Source organism: Microtus oregoni, unplaced genomic scaffold, assembly GCF_018167655.1.
Source record: "Microtus oregoni isolate MIOR12 unplaced genomic scaffold, Mior012 000092F_ref0000046, whole genome shotgun sequence".
NCBI classification, from domain to species: domain Eukaryota; kingdom Metazoa; phylum Chordata; class Mammalia; order Rodentia; family Cricetidae; genus Microtus; species Microtus oregoni.
This window is the reverse complement of record NW_024544604.1, coordinates 828,228-845,331: the sequence shown is the minus strand read 5'-3', so window position 1 is coordinate 845,331 and position 17,104 is coordinate 828,228. Positions and strand designations below refer to the sequence as shown.

The 17,104-nt window shown below is 43.8% G+C and overlaps 1 protein-coding gene across 1 annotated transcript in view; it reads left to right on the top strand.

Annotated features, from left to right (window-relative positions):
* The first annotated feature begins 10,714 nt into the window (after window positions 1-10,714).
* The window catches only part of LOC121442622 (vacuolar protein sorting-associated protein 13B-like), a 171,795-nt gene continuing 165,405 nt past the window's right edge, over window positions 10,715-17,104 (top strand). Inside the window, exon 1 of the mRNA XM_041644227.1 lies at window positions 10,715-10,883. Coding sequence (XP_041500161.1) covers window positions 10,737-10,883 — 147 coding nt within the window. The 5' untranslated portion in view covers window positions 10,715-10,736. The remainder of the gene's footprint in view (window positions 10,884-17,104) is intronic.

Genomic DNA, 17,104 nt, shown 5'->3' with positions numbered 1-17,104 from the left:
TCTTAACACTGCTTTCATTGTGTCCCAAAAATTTGGGTATGTTGTGTGGTCATTTTCATTGGATTTTAGGAAGTCTTTGATTTATTCCTTGACCCATTGATGATTCAGGTGAGCATTGTTTAATTTCCATGTGTTTGTGGGCTTTCTGGAATTAGTGTTGCTGTTGAATTCTAATTTTAAGCCATGGTGATCTGATAAGATACATGGGGTCATTCCAATATTTTTGTATCTGTTAAGGTTTGTTTTGTTACCTAATATGTGGTCCATTTTTAAGAAGGTTCCATGAGGTGCTGAGAAGAAGGTATATTCTTTTATGTTTGGATGGAATATTCTATAGATGTTCGTTAAGTCCATTTGAGTTATAACATCTGTTAGTTCCCTTATTTCTCTGTTCATTTACTATCTGACAGACCTGTCCAGTGGTAAGAGGGGAATGTTGAAGTCTCCTACTATTAGTGTGCTGTTGATAGGAGCCAACCTGTCTCTTTTTGTTATGTAGTTTTTTAATAATTAAATATTTAAATGGCATATTCCCCAGATCTCTGAGCAGTTGTGTGCAGTTTATCAGGTATAACTACAGAATAGAATCTGCCTGGAGAGCTAGGTCTGAGCTTGACTGTATTGGCTCTCAACTTAACAGGTAACATTTACACTCATAAAAAGACAGAAGAAAAAACTGCTTGCAATAGAAGGTTAATGGCAGAACTGACAATAGTAGAGAATAGCTTAATATATTTTAAGACTGGATTGGATTAAGAGACTTAAAACTACATACCGATTTAAAACATGAGACTTATTGCTTTTTAGTGTAGAATGAGATACAATGAACAGACAATTATAACATTTAACAGTTAAACATAGGTGCATTTAAGTTACATACACACATTTAAGGACACACACAGTGAACAGGAATTGGGCGAAGTGGATGCTCTTGGTGGGCCCTACCAAAGGCATGCCACTGCACAAAACACAGATGTAACAGTCAGCAAGAGGAATTTAGTGACAAAAACATAAGTAAACTGGGGAACCTGGCAGGGTATACCTCAGTAAAGATGGCGGGACTTGGTCACCTGACCTGCCTCTCAATTAAGATGGCAGTGAAGTCACCTGACCTCAGTTAAGAGGGCAGTAAGGTCACAATATGGAAAAGTCATGTTTTTTGAGCTGCAAGAGTTTTAAACATAATAACAAGAGAGACCTTGAGGCATGATCTGCCTTGTGGCTGAGCTGCCATGCCACAAGCCACAGTGGGGAACAAAGCCTGGAATTGAAAACAGCTGCCTCGTGGATCCAACCAATCTTGTCGGCAACAGTAGCGGTGGCAGGGACAGTTTCAGCAAGAGTGGAGCCTGCAGGACACCGGCGGAGCATTTACAGGTGGGTCACTGATAGTTTGAGGGTTTGTGCCATAGCTGAAAACGTGAAAACCCACGAAAACCTTGTTTTTTCTCCTTTCTTTTCTTTTGGAACAACAAAAAGAAAGGAGAAAAAAATCCGAGGGACCCTGGGCCCCAAATCAAATGCACCGCACAGTGTGTGCGGTGCTTGCGAGGGAGGACTGACCCTGGGTTGTCTGGTCATGGCTTTACCTATGGAAAGCAACCAGAGATGAATGTCAGCGAAGGGCTCAACCATAGCCGTGAAGGCTGCAGGTGGCTGGAAGGGGAAAAATCACCATGGAAGCTGTGGTGTTGAGGCAGATACAACGCAGAGCTATTGTAATGAAACCTGGTTTCAGAGCATAGGATTCCATGTTTCCTCAGCTGGCCCACCTGCGGGTGGAAGGGAACGTGGAGAGCCTGGCTGAGTCACGAGCACCAAATGTTATGGTAAAAATAAAACGGCACTGGTCCCGGAGTGGCGGCATGAGACCACAGCTGTCCACAAAGGCAGCCGCTCCCAGGCAGGGAGCTATGTGGCAGGTGTAAGACATAAATGGATAGGCACACACCATACAGAGTGAGGCTGTATATATATTTAGTGGATTATGGAAGGGAAGGGGAAAGGAGAGAAAGGAAGAAGGGGGAAGAGCAGAGAGAGGCCGAGAGAAAGAGAGAGAGAAAGAAACAGAGAGGGTGAGGGGGAGAAGAGAAGTGGGGAGAAGGGAGAGAGACAGAAAGGAAGGAGCTCAGGCTGGAAGCAGAAGGAAGATGTGCTTCCCTCAGCAGACAGGGGAGGGAGTGGGTGGGGCTTGTCTCTTAAAGGGACAGGACAGACCATGACACTAAACAGGGTAAATTTCAAAATGTAATATTTGAGGAGAAAAGGAACACCGGGAGGTAGAATGGAGCTAAATCCTGTGTTCAAGGGGATAAACAGATTAAGAAATGGAACAAAGGGAGTGGTAACCTCAGGTTAAGACTGCACCCGGCTAAATTTCTAATTTGTGGAAAGGAATTAAAGAAAAACTTAGAGCTATGTCTGGTGGTGCATGCCTTTAATCCTAGTCTGGCAAATCTCTGAGTTTTAGACTAGCTTGGTCTACAGAGCAAGATCCAGAAAAGCCAAGCTTAGACAGAGAAGGAAACCATTGAATATAGAAAGCTGGTGAAGATTTAATTGGACAAGGGGGCCATGATCCAGCCCCAACCAGCAGCAGAACTTGGCAGCTTTGGCCACGTGGTTCTGGAGTCAAGGACAGAAGAAAGGAACTGTGGGATTTCCCTCCACAGCTGAGGAAAGCTGCTGTGTCAGGAGCGTCCCTGAATGGAAGCCTAGAGAGGCCACCATGTGAAGCTGTGAGGGTGAAGCCTGGATTGTCTTGGGGACCCCAAGATGTTGGAGATGCTGGAACCATGGGATTCCTGCTACCTGAGTGGAACCAGCCCAAGAGAAAGACGTGTGTTGCATCCATCAAAGATGAAAGGAGTCGGAGATCTGAAGAGCAGCACTGTGACATCAGACATGGAGATGCAGAGACTGGAGTTCGCCCCTCTGGGTTTTGGTCTTGCTTTGGTCCTTACTAAGTTCCCTTCCCTATGTTCTGGAATGGTAAAGTATATCCTGTGCCATTATGTATTGGAAGTATGCGATCTAATTTTTTATTTTGATTTTATAGGGATTACAGTTAAAAGAGTACATGAATCTCAGAAGAGACTTTTAACTTTAGACTTCTAAATATTGTTGAGACTGCTATAGACTGTGGGGACTTTTGAAGTTGGACTAAATGCATTTTGCATTATGATATGGCTATAAGCCTTTGGAGGTCAGGGAGTGGAATGTGGCGGTATGAAAAAAATGACCGTCAAAGGAAATGGCAATATTAGGGAGCGTGGCCTTATTGGAGTAGGCGTGGTCTTATTGGAGGAAGTGTGGCACTGCTCAGGTGGGCGTTGAGGTCTTATATATGCTTAAGCCACATGCAGTGTCTCAGACCTCTCCTGTTGCCTTCATATCGAGATGTAAAACTCTCAGCCATTTCTCCAGCACTACGTCCACCTGCACACGGCTATGTCCCACTGTGATGCTAATGAACTAAACCTCTGGAACTGTAAGCCACCCATTATATGCTTTCCTTTATAAGAGTTGCTATGGAAAAATAAATAAATAAAAAAAATTAAAAAAAAGAGTTGCTATGGTTATGAATCTCTTCACAGCAACAGAAACCCTAATTAAGACACCACTGCAGAAAAAAAATTTCTAACCAAAGTTACAGGGGCATCAATTCAAACACCCAGAAAGCAGTTTGGTAGCCTGACCATTCAGCAAAACAACAATAAGATTCCCTCCAGGGTCTATAACCCCCCCCATTCAGGGACCTTGCCACATAAACTTTATGACATTAATGTAGCAAGGATTTTTCATGGATGCTAAACTCAGAAAAGGTTTTGTTTTAACAAAATTGATATCATCTAATAAACACTTAATGAGATGTCCTAAAATTCTAACATTAGTAGATTAAGACAACAATATGTTATAGGTTTGCAAAACATATGAAAACTGTGTAATTGTGTGTAGAAAATACATCAATGAAGGGTGATTACATAAGCAAATTCTGTGGCATAGTTCCTGCATTCTCCAGTTTACCTTGTGGATAGGTCTGGTTGCTCCTAAGATCTTCACTGCTTAGTTCATAAATTAAATCTTTGATCAGTTTGAACTAATTTTTCTTATAATATGATAAGAGTATAACTCTATTCTTTTGTAAATAGATATCTTGCTTTCTTAGTAACATTGATTGAAAACAAATGTTCTTTTCCAACTGTCCTGTCTGTCCATAAGCAGCTGACCATAGATGTTGATTCTCAATTTTATTCTGTCAGTCCAAAATTACCAAAACTCTGTTGCGATTACTGGCAACAGTGAAAAAGTGATTCTCCTTTTTTTGAGGCATCTATTTACTTTGTAGTCCAAGCTGGCCTTGAACTTGCAATCCTCTTTCCTTAGACTCCTGAGTACGGGAGTAAAGCCACGTGTCATCAAACCTGGTTTACAATAATGCTTTGTCCAGCACAGCTCCTGAGACGGACCTGTCTGGGCCAGGGAGGAAATGAAGAAATGACAAACAGACTTGAGAAGAGCTGACTTCCACTGGGACTCTGTGTGGTCATTGAAACGCCCCTGAAAGCCAAGGGAGTCAATTGTATAAACAGTTCCTGGAGTGTGTGGCAAGCTACTGAATGGAGAAGCATAAGTTCAGGAGGCTTCTCCTTGACCAGTCTCACCTCATGGATGCAATTACCTGGTAGCATTTAAAACATTTTTAAAAAATTTTCTGTGCATTGATGTTTTGCCATGGTTGTTGGATCCCCTGGGACTAGCATTATAGACAGGTGTGAGCTGCCATGGGGGTGGGAACTGAACCCCAGTCCTCTGGAAGAGCTGTCAGTCATCTCTGCAGTCCCACATTTAAGACCTTTAAAGCATTAAAAGCAAACACGAAACCCCTTTGGCTGGGTGCCTCCTCCATCCACAGGCACATTTGGCTGCCTTTTTTTTTTTTTTTGCCTCCTGGCACTTGGCATTTATAAAGGGAAATACTAATTGAATTCAGTTGGTTATTTAAAAAGAAGAAATTGTGGTTGTTTAAATAAGAACGGTCCCTGTAGGTTTGAATATTTGAAGACTTGGTCCCCAGTTGGTGAAACTGTTTGGGAAGGATTTGGAGGTGTCCATGGAGAAAATTTGTCACCAAGGGCAGGTGTTGAGGTTTCAATAGACTGGTACCGTTCTCATCCGCCCCTGAAACCATGAGCCCCAAATTCATGCTTGCTTTTACGAGTCGTCCTGGCCATGGTGTTTTATCACAGCAACTGAAAAGTAACTAAGACAGACGGGACTGTTGGGACCGTTTGGAGTCCTGGCCTCCAGCTGCTCTTCCCTGCTAGAGATCTTTACTTTGCTTCTGATTTGAGTTACTAAAAGCTGTGTCAAAGTTGTTTACCAGCTCTGCTTCACGAGCACGTGTTGCCTTGCCTTGAGGATCAGAGAATATGGTTTTCACCTGTTGGCCCACCTGACTGTGTTGGGTATATAAGCCTCCGTGGTGCTATTGAAGAAAGGGCTTCTTACCAGTGGCTGGGGGCCGTGTCTGTGTGTGTTTCAACCTCCAGCCCCTTGCCTGAAGCTCGGGAACTGTATGGTAGCGCAGACAGGTATTGTGCGCTGCACGTGAAGTCGGTAGCTGTATGAGTGTGGATCCAAGAGGAATTAGAGGACTGGAGGTAAATATGTTCAAAATACATTGCATGAATGTATGAAATTCTCAAAGTAATAAGACTATCTTCTTCAAAAGAATGTTAAGAGTTTTGTTCTGGATTTTCCAAGTCAGCTCTAAATCCAGTGACAAGGAACAGTGAAGCGAAGGACAACAGACACAGAATAGGAGCAGATGATACAATGCTGGCGGTTAGGAACTGAATGACACCGATGAATGTCAAAGAGTGCCAAGAAGCCAAGAACCACCGAAGCTGGAGAGGTGAGGAGGCAGTCACTGTGCCTGCTGATGGAGAAGGCACCCGGCTAAAGGTTTTTGGTTTATTTGTTTTGAATGCTTTAAAAGTTGTAGATGCTTCCTGGTAATTACATCCATGAGGTAAGGCCGGTCAGGGAGAAGCCTGACACACACTCCAGGACCTGCTTATACAAATGACTCCCTTGGTTTCCTGGGGCGTTTCAATGACCACCCGGATTCCCTGAGGAAGTCAGTTCTTCTCATGTCTGTTTGTCATTTCTTCATTTCCTCCCTGGCCCAGACAGGCCCATCTCTGGAGCCGTGCTGGACAAAGCATTATTATAAATGTTTGACAGATACCAGGTAGATATTGCCTAGGCTCCGGGTCTGGCAGAGTGCAGGTTGCTGAAGAGGGGCCACCTCCAGCACCCCCGACTCGGGGCCCACAACTGCCCAGTCATTGCTTGGAGCAAATATAACAGAAAATCTGTCAAGCTAAACTGAAGGTATATTGGGAACACACTGGGTTGGGATGGATTAGGGGCCTCGACCATGTATCCATTCCTCAGGTTTTTCTGGTTACTTACTTTTTTTTCTAAGTGGCTGACTTCATTGTCCCCTTTCCTGCAAGGAAGGGCAGGCCTCCGGAACATAGTTCAAGAACCAAATGAGTTGCAATGCTGTCATCCGACATCCCAGGTTTCCCAAAGTCTCCCCAAGGCACCAACACAGAGCTACCCATCTCCAGATTTCTTTCACCCGAAGCTCAGAATTACACTCCTCTTTCCCATTTCCTTATCCTTCGCTCTTCTTACTTCCCTTCTCTCGTGTTCCCTCATCTAACAAGCCAGAGTTCCCCAAAGTCAGTGTCCGTCTTCCTTTCCCTGTTTGTATCCGTGTTAGGTGCCATTTTGCCGAATCCTGCCTGGCTCTAGGGACTTGCTCTAATTAGAAACGGTGAAAACCTGGGATCAGATGGGCGGTTGGCCTCTGATGGCAAAACTGCAACTCCCTGGAGTTCATCATGTTTATCATGCAGTTGAGCAGAGGCAAGGGGTCATTACATACAGCTGAAGAAGGACATGGGTAATTACATAAGATAAACAAGGAAGCAGTGTTTTCCATATCCAGCTAAAGAAGCAAGTGGGCTTAGTTAATCTCAGTAGAAACAGTCTCTGTAGCAGAGACCCAAAGGAAGGCCTCGCCATTTCCCTGAGCCTGTGGCTGTGGGAGGGGGCCTCGCCATTTCCTCAAGCCTGTAAACTTGACAAGTCTTTAAACTAGCTCTTGAGTTGGGAAGACACAGCTTCAACCTGGGTCACACCTTCTGCTGGAAGCCATACAAGGACCTAGAGGAAGGAAATTTTGGCTCTTTGCTTTCCTCTCACCTTGCTGGCAAGTCCATTCCTTCACTGCATTACAGTCTACTTCTTTGGAATTCTAGAGTGCACTGAAGACCAGCTGAGATGTCCCAGTCTCGTGGACTGAGCAACTGCTGGATTCTTGGGCTTTCTGTTCATAGTCGGCCATTCCTGGGCTAGCTGGACTGCAGCTCGTGAAACATTCATATATATATACATATATATTTTCTTTTATGGGCATATATTCATTCTAATATACACATGCATATATATTATATATATGTATATATATTCATTCTGTAAGTTCTGATACTCTAGAAGAACCCTGACTAACTCAGATTTTGGTACCAGGAGTGTTCCAGAGCAACAGAAGTAGATGGTGAACCTTTAGAGGATCTGGGATGGCTTCTCAGTTTGCCAGCACTCACAATAGCCCAGTAGCTCTCTAGTTACTGAAGCCTCTCCTGGGAGCTCAGAGGACTCAAACTTAAGAGAGAAGAAATGCATTTGATTCTTTAGATTCATCAGTTGCAGGTGGTGATGGATTTATGGACTCTGTATGTAAAACTTTGGACAATTTTGGAAAAATTCAGGAAGGTGATGCTGCTGGTTGGTTGCTCTTAGTATTTCTGGACAAACTGACAAAGGATAGGGATGAACTGAGTGATAAAACTGACCATATCCAGATGTGTATAAGAGTCTAAAGATTTCCGAGTGTGTCCTGGCAGAGAGTCTCTCCAGCAGTCACACAGCCCAAGTTGCAGACAATCAAACTGAAGTCCTATTATAAGGTTGCATATTCAAGTTCCAGACGTTAAGGTTAGGGGCATTAATGGGTAAAGAATGGAATCCTGTAACCTGTTGTGGGGATGTGTGGGAGGATATCACTAAAGCTAAGAACTCTGAATTCGCAGAGTCTCAAGGGTTTCGCTAACCTGAGGAAGTAGTATCCTCAGCCCTACCCCTTGAAATATTGTGTGAGAAATTATGCCCAAATCTAGGCTAAAAATTACCTTCCATAGTTCCCATGTAGTTTACAAATGCAGGGGTGCCCTCCCTGGCCAGGGCGAGGAGGAGGTTCTGGGTCGGAGTCTTTTCTCTAATGGTCCAAAATTAAGTAGCAAGCTTTCAACAGAGGACAGGCCTGCAAGCCCTACAGCTTATAGCATATTCGCTGGGAAAGCTGAGATTCCACTCAGCCCCCTTCAGACACAGACCAGGATGGCTCCTGTAGAACTACTCCCTGCCCAAGCTGCCTCAGTCTTTCAAAAGAGACTTCAAAAATATTTTGTACATATGTGAATTGCATTATAAAAGACTAGCGGATATTTGGAGAAGCCTACACACTTGGCAAACAATAGTAGTGAAAAGGAATTAAATTTACTTGAGCTGCATATAGAACACGGGCTGCGAACCACTAATTTTTGATACTACAAACTGTGCCCAGATAATGTTTAGGCTAAGGACTTGGCATCTTTTCCTGGCTACAAAAGAATGTTTAGCATTCTACACATTTTTTTGTTAAAACCTATCAGTCATATTTATTGCTGCTTAAGAATCTGGCTAGCATCCTGATAGTGTTTTATTAGATTGTCACACATCTCTATGCTTAGTGGATTTTTTTTTTTTGAGATGGAATTTCTTTGTGTGGCTTTGGAGCCTGGCTGGCCTCGAACACTCAGAGATCTGCCTGCTTCTGCCTCCCCAGTGCTGGGATTAAAGGCATGCACCACCACCGCTCAGCTGTGGAATATATATTTTTTAATATTAAAACTTCTCCGTCATGGCTTCAACCCAGTTCTAGTAATGCAGGTAACTTAATGTTTATTTTACTAATTAAGTTTCCATAGCACTCGCATAACATGGTTATTTATTAAGGCATTTGAGTTAGCAGCTGCTGTGAATTAGCAATTGCGTGCTGCTCTTCTGCGTGTGAAATCTAATACATTATTTTCACTATTAAACTTTGGCATCCCCATAAATCTCATTTTTTTATAGCAACCACCAATTCTCTTTCAGGAAATTGTAATTTTTCTGTTTATTTCAAAAGAGTTTTAGGCTTGAGTGGGTACTGAATAACCTATAAAGAAAAACTATGTGCAAGACACAATATTTTCTTCAGAAGTTACCCAAAGAAAAAGGGGGGGAGGGCAACATATCCTGTGCTGTTTCCATCCACTCAGTACATCTTCCAAAGCAGGCGTTTGAGAGTCTGCTGTTAGTCTACATGGGGCTACAACGAAGCAAGTTATAAATCTACTTCATCACAACATAACCCACACTGTGTGTAAAACAGAATTTATTCTTTATCAGTTATTTACACTTTTGATCCAGGACTCTTGCTGATTTTGATACTCGCTCAGCTTTTGGAGGAGCCCCATATGGGACTGTAGTCTAATCACCTTCTCAGACCATTTGCCCTCCAGTCCAAGCACCTGCACCCGCTAACTGGGGACTATTGAACCATGCTTTGCGGAAAGGGAAGAACGAGCTTATGCTCGCGTCTGGTCTAAGCGCATTCTTCCACGCTGTACACCTCTGATCTCAATTTCCTGCCCACGGCCACCTTCCCAATAAACTTGAGTGGGACATTTAAAATCTTCCGCCCTACTTAGCTCCTCCTACCTGCCTTTTACCTCCACCCCAACGAACCCCAGTTCCTCTTCCCAGTTCCTCCAGCAGCACAGGAAACAGTCCCCTGTGTATCTCCAGTTCTTGCAGAACGAAGGCTGCCGCAGCCTCCGCGACCCAGCATCCCTGGCCCTTCCGACTCCGCTCTCGCACCGCCTCCCGACCTGCCCTAGGGCGCTTCCCCGCCAGTGCCTTGGCCGGCGTCGCCACTTCCGGATCCCCGGTGCCTCCGCTTTACCGGTCCGTCCCTCGCCCCGAGCGCTTCGCAGCGGTCGGCCCGAACCCCGAACGCGATGGCAGCGGGGATGGGGGCCTAGGGAAGCCGGCGTCGTCCCAGGCAGACGCTGAGTCGCCGATCCGCCCAGACAGCCTGTCGGACCGCAAAGCGGGCACACGCGGAAGTGGCGCGGAACGCGAGCGGCGCGGCGCAGCCAGGTGCCCGGAGGTGGAGCTCGAGGGAGCCGCGCTCGGTGGCGTGTGCGGCTACGGGGCGGGGGCGCGGCTGCGGCGGGCCGGACGCCGGCTCAGCTTCTATGGCCGGAGATCCGGCTGCGTTCCGGGAGTCGAGCGCCTCAGGGGCCGGCTGGGCTGCAGAACAGCGGGCGTGAAGGGGGTCGTGCTCTCCTCCCACGCCGAGGGACTGTCGCCTGCCGTCGCCGCCCCCTCCGCCCACTACAGGCCAGGTGAGGCGCGCGGTTAGCGGGGAGGTGGCGGCCAGACGCGGAGGGCCGCTCATCGGCCTCACCAGCCCTCCCGAGAAGTGCTTTTCCATTTGCTGCCGGCCGATTCAGACACTTATATTTCTGTTTTTTGCCCCTTTCAGGATTCACCGCTGACTCCTAACTTTGAAGATGCTGGAGTCGTACGTAACTCCAATTTTAATGAGCTATGTGAATCGCTATATCAAGAACTTGAAGCCTTCGGATCTCCAGCTTTCACTATGGGGTGGGGACGTGGTTCTCAGCAAACTCGAATTAAAGTTAGATGTTCTGGAACAGGTATGTCGTACAGCTGTCATTGGCAACATCTCCGGCTCCGTAGACATGATCTGTTGACTGTGTTTTGAATGACAAGTTTCCTGCTAGTATGTATTGGCTACTGTGTAGCTAGAGACTTCTTATAGCAAAGAAAGAGGCTTTCTGCTTAGTGAGGGTTTTATTCTATTAGGATTCCCGAAGGTTTCCAGCTGATAGGAAAACAGTTGTGTTCTTGCTAGCAGAATTTTTCATCCTGTTTACTCAAGCATTGCCAGATATGCGCAGGCACAATTTCAGATGAAGCTGGAAGGCATTTCATTCTTGTTCTACTTTTGGGTCAGTGGAAGAGTGTGAAAGGCAGCAAGGTCACACACATGTCAAAGTTTTGCTCCTTTTTACCAGGAAAAATGACATTACCGATGGCATCCTCAGAGACTGAGTAGACACAGATTGAGAATGATGATAAAATTGGAAACATCTTTATTAATCACCTCCTATTTTAGCATTGAAATGATCTGATGCAAATGAACTGTGACTTCAGAGTTCACGTATTTATTAATTCACTTACCACACTTATCAGTAACATATGCCAAGTACTTTGGTTCTGCTTGAGGGTACAGATTATCTGTGGAAGCTGAAGGACCAGAGACCAGCTGCTCTGTAGGTGATAGGGAGACTTGATCTGATGGGGTGATGTGTGCTCTGTCATGTTATTGGACAGTCTAGACAAAGCCCCAAGAAACTCAGATCCTTCCTCATTCCTCCTCTGGCTCAATGAGATGTCTTATTTTCATTTACTATTTTTTTTTTTAGAAATGATAGCAAATCCTAAGTATAATAGTACAACTTTAGGTACAGATGTATCTGTGAATTTACCATCAAGATGGAGATGTGGGATGTTTCTAGCTCCCTACAAGGTTCTCCTGTGTAGCTCACACACCTGACCCCTAAGACACTGCTAATCTCACTTGTGAATTTTTGTTTTACGCGTTCGGAGGATTTGATTTAGGAACTCATGCAAGCTGGTCAGGTGTTCTGCTATATATACTGGCAGTTTTATTTCTGTCAAGAAAGTGTTTTAATTTATTATTTGTGTATTTACGTACTGTTGAGGCTCAGCTAAATTGGAGTGATTTCTGAGTTCTGTTTAGCATCCTTGATTAGCCCACGTTGTTGAGTCAGCAGTAGTTCTTGGTATCCAATCATGGTATAGATGGCCACAATTTAGCTGGTGGTTGGTGGTGTAGGTTTCAATCCCAGCACTCAGGAGGCAGAGGCAGGTGGATCTCTGTGAGTTCCAAGGCCAGCCTGGTCTACAGAGTGAGTTTCAGGATACTAGGGCTGTTACACAGAGAAACCCTGTTTCAAAAACAACAAAGAGTGCCACAATTGATCTGTTCTATCTGTAGCACGTTTGGTTGTTTATATTTTTGGCTCTTACGAAGAAAGTGCCTATGAACATGCTTAAATGTACATAAACAGTAGGGGTTTTTTTTATATACATAAGCAATAGTTTCCCTTACGTACATACCTAGGAAGTAGGCATATGTTTGGTTTTTAGTATGTATTGCTAATAGTTTAATGGTATATTAATAACAGAGTGTATTAACGGTCATACTATGGTGGTTTTAATTATTTCACATTTTTATTCCTACTTGGTATGTTTGTTGCTTTGAATTTTTGGCTTCTGGTGGATGTGTAGTGATATGCCATTGTATTTTCTTTGAATATGCCAAATGGCAGGTCATTTGGATATTTTTGCTACATTCCGATTTTTTTTTTCTTTTTGAGACAGTAGGGGGAAAGATGAGAATATTTGCCCTTCCTAACTTCTGTGTGGGAATTTATTTTGTTTAAGTTGTTTGGTTCTGGGTATTGAATCCAGGAGCTCACATGATTAAGCTTGCCTTCTGTGCCTAAGCTATACCTCTGGCTCCTGTTTTGTATCTGGGAAATGAGGTCTTTGTCAGATATGCGTTAATATATCATCTCCCAGTTTGCTTGTTGCTTTTACTTTCTTAAAGGCATAATGATGAATAGAAGTTCATAAATTTATTGTCCATTATATCAGTGTTTGCCTTTGTGCTTAGGACTATTCCTATCCTGACTAAGACCTTTGTTTTTCTAATTTATCTAAAAGATTTTGGTAGGTTTCTTCAGACTGATTGCCTATGCCATTATAAGTAATGCTACTTTTGGATCTTTTAAGCCAGTTTTTAAAAATTGGTATATAATGTGCTAGATACCATTGATGCTTTTAGTTTATTTTTATTATTGCATGGCTAGAAATTTAACAAAATGTGGAGCAGATGTGAAGAGACTGGACTTTCAGATGACAGCTGGCAGGAGCTGGTTCTCTCATCTAGGCATGGTCCAGGTGATGGAACTGAGGTCATCAGGCTTACCTGGGCCAGCGCCCTCACCTGCCAAGCCCTCGTGCCTACATTCCACTAGAATTTTTATTATTTTTTGATATGTGTGTTTTGTCTGCATGTTTGTCTGTGCACCAAGTTTGTGCCTGGTGCCCTTGGAGAACAAAGGTGTTAGATCTCCTGGAGTTAAAGATGATTGTGAGCTGCCGTGTGGGTGCTGGGAATGGAGCCTGGGTCCCCTGCAAGAACAAGTGCTCTTAACCACTGAGCCATTTTTCCAGTTCCTGCGATTATTTTTTAGGTGTTTTTTTATCTTTGCAGTTTCGTTAGATTTTGCTATATGTATTTTGTGACTTCTTGTATATTTTATATGTTCTTCATGAATTGATCTTTTTATCACTGTAACATGTCCAGTTTGACCTTTTTGTTTATTTGGTGTGGCTGTGTGTTTGTGTGAATGTATTTACGTGTTTGTGAGCAATGGTGCCTGTGAGCATGGCATATGTGTATGAGGTGTGTGCACATTGGCACGTGCATGTGTTTGTACCTCTGTGCGAGTGTAGGCCAGCGGAGGACACTTTTTGCTCTGCTCTGTCTCGTTCCACCGTGCTTCTCTGGGCAGGTTAGTTACTGAAGCTGGAGATAGACTGATGGCTGCAAGTCCCAACAATCCTCCTGTCTCTCCTCACTCCTAGGACTAGAGTTAGAGGTATGACTGTGCCTTTCTTTTTTTTTCTTTTTTTTCTTTTTTTTGGTTTTTCAATACAGGGTTTCTCTGTGGTTTTGGAGCCTGTCTTGGAACTAGCTCTTGTAGACCAGGCTGGTCTCGAACTCACAGAGATCCACCTGCCTCTGCCTCCCGAGTGCTGGGATTAAAGGCGTGCGCCACCACCGCCCGGCTGTGCCTCTTTCTTATTTTTATTTATGAGTACAGGGATCTGAACTGGATACTCAGATTTTCCTAGTACAAACCATCACTCTCTGAGCCATCACTCAGGCCTGCCCCTGTCAGGTTTTCATTTTGGGTGGGGTTTCATGGAGTCCAGGATGGTCTCCCAACTCTTCTGATCTTTACTGTCAGCTTTTTTTCTCTATCCCACTATGGTGTCGTCTTATCTGATAATTATAGTTTACTTTAGCTTTCTGTACTTACTGTTTGCCTGCTATGTTGTGGTGCCTGATCATCAGACTGGCCTGTGGACAGACCCATGGGGCATTTCCTTAATTGCTAACTGTTGTCAGGAGGCCCAGCCTACTGTGGGCGGTGCCATCTCTAGGCAGGTAGTTGAGCAAACCAGGGGAAAAAAATCAGTGAGCAGCATTTCTCCTTGTCTCTGCTTCAGTTCCTGCTCCAGGATCCCGCTGTGACTGCTGCTGTGGCTTCCTGTGAGCCGAGTGATCTCTCCTCTTGAGGTTGCTCTTCCTGTGATGGTGAACTGTGCCCTGTCCTCTCGAGGTCGCTCTTCCTGTGGTGAACTGTGTCCTGTGACCCAAGTGACCTGTGCTCTCGAGGTCGCTCTTCCTTTGATGGTGAACTGTGACCTGTGCTCTTGAGGTTGCTCTTGGTCAGTGTTTGGTCACAGCAGTAGACACAACTAGGACATATACAATTTGCTTTTTCTTTTCATTACGTTTGTATTTTCATATCTGAAGTGTTTCTTTATATTCACATCTCTTACAGGTTTAAATCATCTGACAGTCTTTGCTTTTTAGTTGGAGTATTTAATTCTTTTATGTTCAGTTCTTATATTTTTATGGTTGGATTTTCATCTTTCATTTTCAAATTACTTTCAGTGTCTTAATGTCATTTTTTTTTCTTCTGGTGTGTCTCTGCCATTTACTTTGATTCCAAGTTATTTCTGAGTTATTGTCTTAGTGATTGTTCACAGGATCTCCATTTTGTTGTGTGCCTTTTCCTGGGGGAGATGTGAACAAACTTCCATTGACTTTAGACACTGACAACACAAAGAAATGATTCTACTAAGTCTGGCTTGGGGAGCTAGTGAGTACATTAGGGTTACTTGCAGGAGTGTGAGTGTCTCGAAGGCACCAGCACTACTGAAAATCCATCTTTAGTGTGTGTGACAACTTGTCACAGCGGGATCCTGGAGCTCACTGCACCGTTTGCAAGCTGCTCTCCTTACTACTAACCTGGGGGAGGGGACTGTTAACCATCTAACACTGAGGGCTTTCTAACTAAGGTACACCCCATTAGCTTTTTTAATTTTAGAAGTCTTCCTCTTCCCTCTAGGAGGAAATGTTTCCATTTGAAAAAAATAGCCAAACAAGTCACTATGATGCACTTTCCTCTTCAAAAACTCTCTTCCTTCCTGCTTTGTTAGTTTTTGGAGGGGGGCATGAACCATGTCAGTTTACTTGAGGTGGGGCACTGATGACTGTTCAAGATGCCCACTAGCGAGTTTCCGAGGAGAGGGTTTATTTAGAGTGCGTTTGTCAACCTGTAGGTCTCAACCTGACAAATGACCCTTTCATAGCGGTGCATATCAAATGTCCTGCATATCAGATGTTTATTACAGTTCATAACAGCAGAATTAGTTAGGAAGTAGCAATGAAGATAATTTTATTGTTAGGGTCACCATAACACGAACTGTATTAAAGGGTTGCAGTATTAGGAAGGTTGAGAACCACTGATTTAGATTATAATGGGTGAGGGGAAGACAGCTGTATTGTTGACATATTCACCCAGCATAGGTGATACACTCCTAACACTGTTGATGTGCCATCGCGGGCAACCCTGTGAGTCTGTTCTGAGATTCCCGAGTCTAGAGAGTTGGGAGAGCTGCTCTGTGTCTCCAGGAGGGTGTGTTTCAGTTTAGCAGACACTGCACACCATCCCCTTCTGTGAACTTTCTCCAGTGGGAAAAGACAGGAGGGAGAGAGTCCTGCAGCTGGCCGTTCATAACCATCTACTCACCTTTCGTTCTTGTGGGTGGGTTTTTTGTACAATCTGGTATTACTTTGAAGAACTTCTTTCCATATTCTGCTAGTGATGACTATTTATTCATTATTGATTTGTGTGTCTTCAATCACATTTTCAAAAGTATACGTATCAAATAAGGAATCGGAACTCATTGCTTTAGATTTGAACATTGACCATCTTTGACCATCTTTTTATATACTTGTTGGCATTTGTGTGTCTGGTCTGTGGAGAAGGCTCTGTTCAAGTTGTTTATTATCCTTTTCTTTCTTTCTTTTGGGATAGGGTCTCACTGTGTAGACCTGGCTGTCTGTAAACTCACTGTATAGCCCAGGCTGGTCCCAAACTCACAGAGATCCACCTGTTTCTGTGCAAGTGCTGGAATTAAAGGTGTGCACCATTGTGCATGGCTTATTTATTTTTTAAATGATTTTGTTGTTTTAGAAATTTTTAAGTTTTAGAAATTCTATACAGTAGATATTAACATTTTCCCAGATAAATGTTTTTCATCTATTTTTTCTCATATCTGTTAATGTGGCCCATTTACTCTGTTGTTTTTGCTATTCAAAGGTTTTAAGTTAGATGTAAACTCGCTTGTTTTGTGTTTGTTGCCTTTTGTTTATTTAATATTTTAAAATTCTTATGAAAGAACACTCTCCCATCATACCTTATCTAAGAGTAACTTGTTTTATAGATGAGGTCCTTTGTTGCCTAATCTGACCTGAAAACTTGATCCTCCTGCCTCAGCTTCCTGAGTAGCTTGGATTATAGGCGTTATATTTTTGAGATGTTCAGCTTTCATCTTAAATCTTGGCTAGCACTATCCCATGCACAGCCATGTACACAGGTGTTTAGGGAAGGGTCTCTCACTCCTTTCCCTTGTGGAGTTCTCGAGGTCAAGCCCCACACTACTCGGTAAGCACTCTGCCTCG